The sequence below is a fragment of the Pyxicephalus adspersus genome, chromosome 6 (assembly GCF_032062135.1).
Source record: "Pyxicephalus adspersus chromosome 6, UCB_Pads_2.0, whole genome shotgun sequence".
NCBI lineage: Eukaryota > Metazoa > Chordata > Amphibia > Anura > Pyxicephalidae > Pyxicephalus > Pyxicephalus adspersus.
In genome coordinates this window covers 14,017,976-14,031,827 of record NC_092863.1, presented here as the reverse complement: position 1 = coordinate 14,031,827, position 13,852 = coordinate 14,017,976, and the positions used below count along the sequence as shown (strand labels likewise).

Here is a 13,852-nt window from a genome sequence, read left to right as displayed (position 1 = left end):
TCATTTAGTAATCTAGTTGATTTTTAGGGGGCTTTTAACCCCTTGCAAAGTACCACAATTACATTAGGAGCACAAGAAAACAGTATTTTATTGATCACTGCCGAAGCATTTCTTTGGAAAGTTGTTAATAGCAGAACACCAACCACGGACCTTAACACATTTGGAATTAGATGTGATTATGAAGTATATTTATATGTAAGTACATACATAGCAATAGAAAATGAAGGTCCCTGGGGGTTGTTCTACTGTTTATGGCTTCATGAGACCAAACATATGATGGACAGGGATCACTGGGACCTATTTTTTGTATTGAAAAGTGAGGCAAGTGGAACACAAAGGAGGATGTGGTTCAGGCAGGTAAAGAAAAGATAGAAAATGTTTTTCTATTCACATTCTATGCAAATATTTTGAATAACATTAATACCTGGATTTGGTACTGAGTTTGACTGCCATAGGAGCCTTTAGTCATACTTTGTATTTTTAGGCTACATTCTTTTACCTTCAATTTCTTAGCAGGCCCATACTAATGTGCTTGCTTGGGGCAAAAGGAAACATATAACAATACCATATTGCTGACTAAATTTCCATCTGAGCAATGAGCATTGAGCAGTAACTTTATTGTTGGGCAATTATAACCCAAATCGTTAAAGGTGTACCTACCCTATTGTGTAGAATGCCAAATAATGGAAAGTATTTTTTCCTATTTGCTTATTTATGAGTTCTTATGATGTGCACTATTTAAGGGAAGGTGTTGTGCTCAATTTTTAATGATGGGACTTTGAAACGGAGCTGAAGTGCTCTTCAGAAATCATTATCTTCTAAGGCCCCCAGACATTATCATAAAGTTTCAAAGGATTGCATGCCCATGAGCAATTAAGACATTCATTTTACTGCTCATTTGGCCATGGAAGTCTGCTGAACTTGTAAATGTGATCTATTATATCCTAGATCATTTGAGATTTATTTAAAGCAAGCTGCATGGTCAAAACAACAAACTGAGGATCTGAAAATGATAACCTTTATCAGAAGGAATGTATATAGGAGTCTACACAAACAGGACTTTGGTGTAACTTCCTGTTTTGTAACTAACTCTTTAGTAAAAATTTCCAAAATACTAAGAACTATTATCTCTAGTTTTGCCCTATGTCTTTATATAGCATAAGAGACTTTACCTGCCAAAGAACATTTTTTCCTTGTGTAAGCAAAAGTGCTTGCCTGAAATAAAGGTATTCATAGAAGATAAGTTAACTAGCCCAGACAAGAAATGCACTGGCCACTATAACTTCGCTATGCTTTATTCTCTAAAAGTATTAGGTGGTGAGAATCAGTTACTGCCATGGAAACAAATTGGACCTGGAAGATTCCTACAAGGGAATGTCTGATTCCCAGTTTTATGAACAGAACCCTTAGATATTATTATACAGTATTAAAATCTAATACCTTGAATTAGACAAGTGTTTTTCTCACTTCATGTCAGAACTAGTTGACAGATCCCTCGGTTTTAGCTGCTAGAATTTTAAAGGATGTTTCTTCCATTGGAATTTTACAGTTTTCATAGAGCATGGCTTGGCTTGCTAAGTATAAGTATACATTCCAAACCAAATATCAAGGAAGGGCAACTTTCTAGGTATAAAAACCTTTCCTGCAGGATCCACCTGTACATGGCTGCTCTTCTATATGTGAAGGAGCAGAGGGACCATGTGTGTCTGTAAAAATAGATGCCCATCACTACATGATATATGCCACCTTCTTACAGTGTAAACACTCTTCTACCTACTAATGTTGGAAAATGTGTTTGATGACAAGATTGTTCACATGGTCCAAGACATGAAGTGGTCAAATGACATAAACCAAACATCTTCAAAGTCTAAGTCATTCCTGTTACATACGTAGAATGTCAACCAGCACTTTACTCCTTCAGGTCACAGTGCAATGTGGCAGGATGCCTTTGTATAGATGTTTCCATTACTGCAAAATTTACATGCCTTTGCCATGCTTTTAATTGACCGTGCATTTCCAGATTTCTGCTTTTGTGCACCATGAAAATGGAACCAGGTTGGGCCTTTGCCCAACACACATTAGGACAGAGCAAAAGACTTCATAAGGTATGATGCTCTAACTTTTAAAGGAAATTTAAAGGAAGCTCCAGCTCATATGTTTTTCCTGAGTTGTGAGGGCAATCATATAAGCATACACATAGAGGACTTCCAAGGCTGCCATTTGGCTACCCCCCTCCCCTCTTAACTTTATTCATCATTTCAAGGTCGATTTATTGCCTTGCTCCACCATGAAGTATTTATCTCATGTTTTTACTTCTGTGTTAAAACTGAAGCTAATTCCACTTACATTTTGACTTATTTAAGTTCTCTTTACTCTATTCATCACTATGTTTATTAAACTTTCTAAAAAAAAAAAAAAAAACTATTTTTATTGTGTGCCTAATTTTAGATACGTGTATGTCTTCATTTGGTCTTTGTGCTTCTTCGTGCAATGCTGGCAGATGAAGGATGGTGGGTGTTGCCGACAGGGTGCTGCACAGAGCTTCCTATATCCCTGATTAGGTACCCCACTCAAAGTCCACAGCTCTGATGGAAACAGGTGAGTGGCCCCTGCAAATATCAAAATACCTTGTTGGGTGCATGGCAGTATGATAGAGTGGGCATTCATAGGCAGGCTGTATTTGCATATAGTCCTAGGTAAAGGTAACATGCAATGCTCAGTCAGATCAAGAACAGTCAGGCTAGGAAGGATAGGGATCGATGATGTTGGGCATTTAGCTAAGAACTGGCAGGTGTCAGCCAAAACGTCTAAAAACAAAACATCTCATGTACTGAGTGTAGGAGTTGTTGAGAGTGGTATATAAAACAAAAGCGATTTATAGAATAGTTGATGGAATTACGGTGTGGATTATAGAACAACATGAAAAATGGCTAGTTATATGAATCAAAATGAAGGAATTATGGTTTAGTGGGTGGAGCTATGAGGAGAGAATTATGAAACAATAATGTGTTGGTGCTATATAAATCCTGTTTATTAATAATAATAATAATATTATTAATATTAAAAATAGTTATAATAATATGAAGGATTTACAGAGAGTTAGGTGAGAGGGTAATGGAAAACAATAGGAAGGATTTATTGAGACATATAAAACAAAAAGAAGGATTTCTGATGTAGAAGTTGGAGTTATAGGATTAGGTATAAGAAAAATAAGAATTTCTGGAGTAGTAGGTTTGATTTATGGGGAGAAGTATATGAAACAATGGACCTGATTTAATAAAACTCTCTAAGCCTGGAGCAGATAGACTATTATAAAATATTTTCCCAACTAAAACTTAGTGATCCAGGATGGATCTGGTGCAGGACTAAAAATATTTTGCCAAATATTAGAAAATGAATGAATAGAAATCTATTCCACGTTTGCTGGATCACCCAGTTTTATCCTTGATTGTTTCTTCCCCAGTCTTGGATAACCTATAACTAATATATTAGGCACAATGAGTAGTGAGTGGAGTCAGAGGAAGAGATATAAAACAAGAAGGATTTCCGAAGTAGAAGGTGGAGTTAGGGGGAGAGATATATAAAACAGTATGAAGGGGTTTATGGAATAGCAGGAGAAATTATAGAAAGGTGTATATGGATTAGTAGGTGGAGTTATGGGAAGGGTATAAAAAAGGAATTGGAATGGGCTCTAAGAGGTTATGGTGTGCTTTACACTGTCTAGCCTTATTTACATGTTGCTTAAAAATGAATGTCCTGTGTAGCAGCGCATTTTTGTGATTCATTTTATTTTTCATTTACTTTATTGTTGCTTTTTATGCCCATTGGTATTTATTGTTTTCTCTAGAAAATTTTCCCCTGGTGAAGTATTTGTTCGATTTTTATTTTGATGCAATGAATTTTAAAATAACCATACATTTTTGCTATACCCACTGTTTACTAAAAGGTTGCGTTTGTTCAGCTTTAAGATAACAGATGAACAAGTTCACAGTTAAGCCAACCTGTTCTATTTAACATAAAAACCAATTAAAAGCTAATAACAGATGGTCAAATCCATTTTCCACGTTTCTGTAGACTAGGTTGGAATCTTTAAATGATTTGATTATTAAATAACTGTAATATATGTTGGGCTATTATTAACAAGTCTGTTAATATTTTTTTTCCTTTTAGAAGGTACAACACGTGGGTTTTGAGCCCTGCTACCTAAAAAAATTTGGCTGAGGATAATAAATAGAAGGGAATTAGGTGTAATATGATTGCTGTCTGGGTTGTCTTTATGTTGGTGATTTCACATGTTGCAAAAAGCCTTCCAGCAATTGGCCCAGAAATGGACAGAAATACTGCAACAGTATTGCAAAGATCAGCTAGGCAAAGAGTATTGCAATCCAGCACCTTCTCTCTTTTTAAGCTTTGCTGCATACATGGAGGGTACAGTGACCCTGACCTGGTTGTCAAACCTTAAAATCTGAGGTAGAGATACTCCTTTTGTACCTCAATGCTAAATATTGGTCCTATTGTACCTAGGTCTGGAGTAGAGGTGATCCTGTTGTTCCACCTCAGCCTGGAGTAGAGGTGACCCTCTTGTTCCACCTCAGCCTGGAGTAGAGGTGACCCTGTTGTTCCACCTCAGCCTGGAGTAGAGGTGACCCTGTTGTTCCACCTCAGCCTGGAGTAGAGGTGACCCTGTTGTTCCACCTCAGCCTGGTGTAGAGGTGATCCTGTTGTTCCACCTCAGTCTGGAGTAGAGGTGACCCTGTTGCCCCACCTCAGCCTGGAGTAGAGGTGACCCTGTTGCCCCACCTCAGCCTGGAGTAGAGGTGACCCTGTTGCTCCACCTCAGCCTGGAGTAGAGGTGACCCTGTTGTTCCACCACAGTCTGGAGTAGAGGTGATCCTGTTGTTGACCTTAGTCTGGAGTGGAGGTGACCCTGTTGTTCCACCTCAGCTTGGAGTGGAGGTGATCCTGTTGTTGACCTCAGTCTAGAGTAAAGATAATCCTGTTGGACTTCTATCTGAATTAGAAGTGATCTTGTTATTGGACTTTAGTCTGGAGCAGATGTGGTCCTGGGGATTCTGGACTGGTGCATGTGCAATAATGTCACCAGAACGGATTTCTCATTAAAACATTACCTCCTATTCCTGCAGCAGCCGAAAGACTTTGGATTGTTAGCATTTTTTGTGACAATGGTTAATAGGGTTAACACTTCAGTAAGGACATTGACAGCAAATTTGAATTCAAAAAGTTTTTTGGCTTTAAATACATATTAACTTGTCGTAATTCCTGTAGTTGTGGCAAACCAATCCCTAATGCTGGGAAATTATTCCTCTCAGTGTGTTACCAACTGTACTTTATTTCAACTGTCTAGCTTCTGTACCTGAACTTTAATAAGCATATATCCCCTGTGTTTGTATTCTACTTTAAAACACTTCTGCAGACCTGGTATATTTTAACCCAGTTTTGGGTGAGAAACACAGTCCCTTCCAGTTCAGTTGTGTACATGACATGACTTTTCATGCACTTACCTGTTCACCCTGAGTTACTCATCACCTGTTTCTGTTTTGTAGATATTGAGATATTTTGTTCCAGGACATTCGCCTAATGCCTTCACCGTGAGTGTTATATAAAAAATTATTTTTTATTATGAACATATGATCATTTCCTTTTGGCGTAAAATAAATGCGCATCCTTTAAAGGATCAGTTACCCCAGAATTGATTTTTTTATGTTGGAGAGTTAAACAACCTGACAATTTCTTTTATTTCTCAGTCAGTCTATTGATGAAATTTACATTGATTTTTCAAATATTGCATTTTTTGGAGCAGTTTGCTTCTTTTTCAATCTGTGAAATGCAGGGAGGAGATTGATGTGTGCACTGTGAGTGCAGTGTGAAGGAGGAGGGGTGCAGAGGAATACTGAAGATGAAGATGGTGGGGAGGAGGGAGGTGGAGAATGGTCCTCACGTGTCTATATGGTAATATTGGATCTCCCCACACGCACACACTGCAGATCCAGCATCCCTGTGCACATCTTTGTACTACACGCCAATGGTGACAGGCACACAAAGGACCAGGGCTGATGTCCACTGTGGCAGTGCTGTGTGTCAGGCTGCCCGCTGTCCCTCTCTTGTCCCCTTTCCCAGGGGCTGAATGGTTATGTATGAATGATGAATCTAGAGCTGCTCTGGGTTGTAGCTGCTGTGATCTTTGCCATGTCTGAGCTGGGTGAGTATGATGCTGCAGAAGATGGGTGGGCAACCTGTTATCCTCTCCATTATTGCCTGGGACTTGTATTTGCCATTTCTGCCTCAGTTACCCCAATCTCTGTCCCAGTTACCCCAATCTTTCATGGTGTAGCCATCTGCTGTATTTCCCGCTGTCTGTGTCACTCATCATCTTCAATTCCCAGCATTTCCATCCTCCACTAATGATCACTAGGGGGATTTTCTGTTTCCCATCTTTGCTATACTGCTTACCTTGCTCACTGTGCATCTATTACTCCCTCTCTGCATTTATCCTCTGCTTCCTCTCTGTGTCTCCCATTCACAGTAGCTGCCCTATCACCACCACCACTTGATTCCTCTATCTGGAACTTTCAGATCTAATGGCTTTCTGTACACCTATTTCTCAGGCCAACCATTTCTTTACCCCCCAATTCCCAGGTGCACCATCCCCATCTCCCTGTACCCCAAACATCTACTGTTCCTCTGTACAGCCACTTGCCAGGCCAAGCATCTTGTTGCTACCATAATTCCAAGTCCTATCACTGACTACCTTATTTCCGGACCTTCCATACCCCAATCCCTGCTCCTTGATTTCTCTACCCCATTTTCAGGCCCAGTATTTTCTGTACCTCCAATCCTCAACCATCTCTTTCTGAGATCACTCCCTGCTAAATCCCAAACCTACCATCTTTCTTTATGAAATTCCTGACAATCCATCTACCTGTACCCGCGCCTCGTCCTAGAACTTAAGGAGTTTTTCTTTTCCTGTAAGCCCTTATTCTCGGAAGACTTTTTAGTGCCTGGGTCATACAGGTGTGGTTCTGGTGTGATTGTCCTCTTCTACCTGCCCCATGTACACCCAGGTCTTCTTTTAACTACTTGTCCCCCTTTTCTCTGCCCCAATCCCTTCCATGCCCATTCAGTCCATTTTGTGCCCTTCCTGTACCCAATTCTCCACCCTTTATCTCATCCCTGAACCTAATTATCTATTAGAAATTAATACAGCACAAATGTAGCCCGAATTCTAGACCCATGTCACCCTTTTGTACCATATATTTCCTGTGCAATTTGGATTTTACACTCGTGTAATTTATCATTTCTTTCTCTGTAACCCAGAATCTTCTGCCTATGTATCTCCAGGGATCCCCTGCTTCTTTTCCCTGTACCCCACATCCCTAAATTCCACCAAGTTCATCCATCTGTCTGGCCTAATTACTTGATATTTGTTCATGGGTGGCTCTCAATGTCGTGTCTCTTTTTTGACATAATGATCTGTATTTAATTAGTAGGGGTTAAAGATCAATGTATTTTGGTGTGGGGATTCTAGACCAATAAACAAGATGTATGGTACAAGCAACAAATTTAGCACTGTTTAACCTTTGGCATTCTCTCAAAATTGCCCTAAAAGCAGGTGTACATCTGTGATCATTCCTGGAAGGAGCAGGACTTCCCTTCCTCCCCTCATGCATTCTGTAACATCAACAGATATACTGCAATGCATCAGGTAGATCTGTGCAATGATGGGAGGAGGAGGGAAGAGAGAGGTAGCTGATTAGAGCGGAGGGGTGGTGGCTTGTTAGAAGAGAGAGGAGGTCATCCTACTGGCTCTCCTGGGATAGCAGGTAAATGGTGAAAGTACAGCCTGGAATGGTCATAGAATATGGCAGCTGGACAGGTGCTCTTACATTGATCTCTGTATTTATTTCTCTCTGTAGCTGGTATTCTGCATCATCCTCCTGTTACTCCCCACTAATACTGGTGCTCTTGCATATATATATATATATATATATATATATATTGCCATGCAAATGTTTATGCTACCTTTTTTCCTGGCATTAATTATATTATAGCTGCCTGGTTTCCTGGTTGCTATGTTGATTTTCTGTCTTTGGTCTGTTCTAAGTCACTGGCAAAGCAAGTATTCCGATCATGTATTGCTTGTTAGTGACTCCGTATTGAAGCCAAAGAGATCCTAGTAGCTGGCATTTTAAGGAGGTGGACAATGGCAGTCTTTCAAGTGTATGTTTGAAAAAAAAATGCATCTCTGTATTACTTAAGTGTTTCCTTGTACTAAGTCCTTTCACAGACCCTGCAAGTACAGAAAAATACCTTATGATTTGCAAGAAATGCAATTTTCTCCTACGTTTAGTTGTTGGTAGACAACCCTGGGTGTTGGTGTTGTCAGCCTGACCCAGTGTTTTTGCTATTCAACCCCCCCCCCCCTCACTTATAGGACACAGTTTTTTGTTTTGTAAATGAAACAAAATGTTTCTTTTACCTAAGATTACACATGAAAGTATATCCAACACCAAACATTCTTTTTAGTTTTGGATAGAAAAAGTAAAGGTTAAAAAAAGTTGTTGTTTTTTTATGGGTCCCATTGGGGAGATTAATTTTTATTTCCTGATCCTAATCATGCAAGAAGAAATCTCTCCTGAGAAAAACACTTGAATAAATTATAGTTGAAAAATTCAAATTTTGGATTTCCCCTTTTTTTTTAGTCCTGATGTGTGTGCTGTAATGCATTGGTTGGATGTGATGCGGAGTGCCATTGACAGTCAACGGCAATTCAGTGAACCAATGTGTGTGCTATCAATTGCGTTTCTGTATGCTCAAGCTATTTTCTACATGTCAAATGCACTAGTGGGAAAGGGTCACACTTAAAGGGCACTATTTCCTTTTCATGCTAATCTATTGGCTTTAATATTTTTGAGTTTTTGACCTCAAAATGATTGTTTGCCTAGTTGAGGAACATAAAGTTTTAGAAAAAAAAAGTATATTAAGTTGGGGTGAAAAAAACACCCGATTTTGCTAGAGCTGGAAAAATGTATATAATGCCATAGACATTCCAGGAAGGTCAAACATCTATTCACAATGATACCCTTCAGCAGGGTCCTTTGGATCAATATCCTGAGTAAGCAAGAATGTCCTAGCTCTTCCTTTAATTTATGTTAGATTGTTTGAGATACTTTATTGCCCAAGAACTTTATTGCCCAAGAACATCATTTAAGGGTTGGTGTGGCAAGGCACATTTTAGAAACCCCAAAATATATAGGGAGCTAGTGAGTGAATCATTTTTTAATATACGCCCATCAATACTTCTTATATCATAATTGATCTTACCATACAATCTGATTGTATAATGACGCTTTTTTTTATCAGGGATTCCTCTGGAGAGTTCTTTATTCCCCACTGATACTGCTCAGTCTGAAAACATCACTGAATGGCACCAGACCCCGGAACAACCCCAAATCACTTACCCAAGCAGACTGATTGGACATTCCTCGGGATCCGAGACTCCCAGATATCAGCTGAACACCCGTGTCAGAAATGAGACTGATCGCAATTTGGTAAGTGTTTGTAGCACATAAATGCAGTACAATCAGGAATGATTCAACCTAATGTCCTGCTTGTGTCCTTTTTTCTGTATCACACTATAGGAAAGGTGTATGTGGACTATTTAGTCCTGTCTTTTTTTGGCTGTGGCACCTTGTGGTCTATGACTAATTTCTGATGGTCTCCTTTGATGGGTTAGCAATCTTTGGAGGTCTTTTCTGATACTATGGCAGTCTCTGGAGTTTTCTTGTGGCACATTGGCAGTCTCTGGTAGTCTGTTGTAACACATTGACAGTTTCTGAATATCTATTGTGATTTGTTGAATATCTCTGAAGGTCTCTTGTTACATAAAGTTATGTCTAACAGTTGAATAACAAATAGTGGTATTTATGAACCAGAGTTCGGTTTCAATAGATTTCACAAAGAGGTGGCTTTTCTTATCCGTATCTGCATTAAAGGAGCTTACATTCTAATTAATAATCCTCAGTGCACTCCTAAACTCTATGGGGCCTCATACACACAGGGAAGGTATATGGACTTATAAAGAGGGAGAGCTAGGAACTGACTATATAGCAAGACTTCCTGCTGTTTTGGCATCACATCTCATATGTGTAACTATTAGTTCATTAGAGACACAAAAGGCAAGTAAAAAAAAAATGGAACAGATAAAATAAGTGGGCAACATGTCTCTCTTCTATGGTTTTAGGGTTGACCCCAACTAAAACAATTTTCTGTCTTGAAGGAGTAGCAGTGAGATGTATCGTTGTCAGGATTCTTTTACATGGCTGTAATTGGTTACATATTCCCATTTGAGTGTACAATCTTCTTTTGATTTACTAAAAGGCATTCCAAGACTATGCGCGTGAGACATGAAAAAGATCTTTCATACAAAATTTTGTACAATCGTTTTTTTATCTTGAGATGTAAAAATAGACAGCACATTGTTCAAGGTTTCCGGCTGAGAGGATCCGTATTCTGGAGACCTTTTGTCTATGAAAGAGTTTGATGAAAAATGTCCACTTTAATCCTGATTTCTATGGGTACATAATTTATTACAAAGCTCTTAAAAGTGAATAATAGAAGTCCAACTGAACCAATGAAGTGTTTGTAACACAGCAGAGGTAGAGATCCCCAAGAGATTTTAAAAAAACTCCCAGCATCTACCAAATACTGAAATGTTGAAAACGTTTACTATTTTCCATGGGGTATAATTATTTCCCACATAAGTGGTGCTTACGGTCCCTGACTATGCAAGTCTTATATATTTTAGCAGTGGGATCTCCCTGTCATAATTTCACCAATTTGTGTTTCAGGGGCTACTGTAACATTATATACAAAATACAGTAAAATAAAAAATCAAGGGGTGGTTGGAAACCCTTATAATGGTCACAACAGTTATATGAATTCTGCAAGTCTGAGCAAAGATCCCACCAACAGACTCCCTAATAGATATAAAAAACTGTCAAGTACTTTAATGCTCCAGTACTTACCAAAAAGTGAAATGATAGTTTTCTGTAAAATGATCCTTTATGCAAGGTAGATCTCCTGTATTTTTGTATTGCATGTTTGTATTGTATTCCACATTCTCAGTCTGAGGTTACACTAACAGCTTCTGAAATATTATGACTGGCTGGGAAAGCACTTAGTCTGGGCTGTAATTAGGTTTATATTGATAGAGATTGCATGATACTGCAAACTGACCCATGTGCTTAGACACTAACTTCTTACAAGGAGAGGCGTAATGGGACATCATTTCCAGATTTACCTTCATAATCTGTTGAATGTCAAATTTACAGGATTCAGATTCTGGCAGAATGGCTATTGAATGTTGCAGTATGTGGTCATTGTTGGAGTGACTTTGCTCCCCCTGCCCCTTGCACAGACTTTTCTTTGATTTAGGTCCAAGCTTGGGTTTGTTTGGGTGGTGGTTGAGCTGAACATTCAACAGCAGTGTTGATTGGTTACTAGAGGCTATATAGACAGTTCTTTGAAACCTTTGGTGATTTGGTATCTGTTTATGTCTATTCTAGGTTTGTTCTCCTGTTTTTACATGTATTTATTTTCTGGAATGTTTGATAAAACCATGCAATGGTAACCAACAAAGTGCTGCATCTTATGGCAATCAATTTCTTTCCAGTTTCTGCTAATGTCTTCTGTCAATGTCTTGCAGTCAGCTCATCTCGCCAGCATCAGTTTCCTGGTTCCAGCATTTAGGAAAGACTTCATCTTGGACTTGGAGCTAAACCAGTAAGTATAAAGAATAATAATAAGAATCCCTTCTTTATACAATGATGCATTATTTCACAGTTGACCATACTTACTATTAACCTGTACTGTTGTAGCATAAAATAGTCCAGTCCACTTGAACAAGGCTGAACGAATGGTCTGACCACTCAGTCTCTCCCTGTGCAATGTGCTGTGCATTCCCGTGCTCTTTACCCCTGCTGCTCCTGTCCTGGCATTGTGCTGTAATAGATGTACTTAATCAGGATGTAAATTGTTCTATCAGGTTCAATAATAATACCTATTAAATACTACATTACCTATAATTAAACTTTCCACTACCCTTCTCTGTACATTATATACTCCACATTGCTCCACTTTGTGACTGCAGTACATAAAATACAACACACTTTTCCTCTCTTTGCATTGTGCTGCCTATAATATTCTTTACATCACTCCACTCTGTGCACTCTATTGTATATTAATTATTCATATCACTCCAATATGTACATTGTGCTGTACATTATATATGCAACAGTGCTTTAGAATATTCTGTATAATACATTCTCAACTTTGTCCTGCACATTAATCATTCCATACTGCTCTTCTGTGCAATATTATTCCACATTGGTACACTGTAATGCACAATATATTCTCCACAATTCTCCATACACTTGATTTTATACTCCATATTGATCCTTTCTGTGCAATATGCAGATGCAGACACTAAGCACCCTCCCTTCTGTTGGTCCTCCCCCATTACTTAATTACCCTGCCTTGTTCTTCATTGTATTTGTGTGTGGAGGCAGCCATTGTGATGGAGAATAAGTGCAAAGGTTAGACCCCTCCATCTATGACTAGTGGATATTGATCAAGAACCAGCAGATTGCAGAATGGATGAAGCAGGAATACAGTAGGTTGATCCTTGCACTAAAGATCTTTGGTACAGCTTAGATAGTTTCCAGGAACAGTAGAAACATATGATTGCAGTGCAGACAGTATTTTTTGTTATAATAAGTGGGGAACAATGTAGTAAACAATGGTGGTCGTCAATGGTCTGCTCTTATTTGTTCTTTAGAACAGTGGATTGCTGAATGACGTCGGTGTAGTTCATACCAAGCAATGAAAATCCAGCATCTTGTGAGGCAGCAGTGCCTTAGATAATCTCACACTGCAGATATACAGCTATTAGGGTGCAGACACAGGAGTTGCATGTATATCGGCTTCTTTTTGTGTTGGACTATGATGCATTGTATAATGCTTGGATAAGAATGCTTTTTTATTTCCTTTCAGCCATCTTTTATCATCTGGCTATGTTGAAATATACTACAATGATCACAACAATACTCGTCAGCAGGTAAGTGTTTAACTATTGTCACTTGGGTGTTTTTTAAACAACAACTCTGGTCTGTAAAAAATGATATAGACTGAGGAGCTGCGCAAGTTGCTAGTAATACCCTTCATATCATCAGGACCAGTTTTAGATAAATTTGATCTAGGTCAAGAATTCAATCAATTCAATTCCTCTTTAAATACCTTTTTGTTGTAATGTCTTTAGACCTGGATGCACCATTTGTCCAGCTCTCATCCAGATTAGGAGTCTTGGCTTACTCCATACTTTTTCCACCAATGCCTGACCACTAGCATTTCCAAAAGGTGGTCAGTTTACATATATATCTCGTTACAGGTTCCCTTTTAAATCTCCAGTGTTCTGTCTTCACAGTAATTAATTGGGTCTGGATTATTAACTGACGTCTTTGGCATCCATTATTTATTGCTACTAGGGAGAAGCGGGAAAGAGGGAGCAGCTCCTGGAGCTTCTCGCATAAAATGGGTCATGGAGGCTCTCACCGCGCAGCCCCTAACTTGGCACATCCAGTTCTTTCAACCGTGGCTCACTAATAAATGAATCTTCAGTTTACCTCAGGCCACGTTCTGTGGGAGGTGGAGGGACCCAGATATTGTTTTATCATTATTTCCACTTCACTTCAACACTTGGGCCCATTATGTAATGAAAATAAAATGTACGCGTTAAGACAGAGGACGCATAGAAGGCTTCTTATTTCCACTGTTG

At 38.9% G+C, this 13,852-nt stretch overlaps 1 protein-coding gene across 2 annotated transcripts in view; it reads left to right on the top strand.

The window, feature by feature from the left end:
• Nucleotides 1-5,977: 5,977 nt before the first annotated feature.
• ADAM11 (ADAM metallopeptidase domain 11) overlaps nt 5,978-13,852 on the top strand; it is a 33,519-nt gene continuing 25,644 nt past the window's right edge. Inside the window, exons 1-4 of one of the 2 annotated variants that reach the window (XM_072414659.1) lie at nt 5,978-6,220; nt 9,382-9,569; nt 11,726-11,802; nt 13,072-13,135. In XM_072414659.1, the coding sequence (XP_072270760.1) occupies nt 6,160-6,220; nt 9,382-9,569; nt 11,726-11,802; nt 13,072-13,135 (390 nt within the window). In that variant the 5' untranslated portion in view covers nt 5,978-6,159. The remainder of the gene's footprint in view (nt 6,221-9,381; nt 9,570-11,725; nt 11,803-13,071; nt 13,136-13,852) is intronic. The other variant, XM_072414658.1, reaches the window with a different exon arrangement.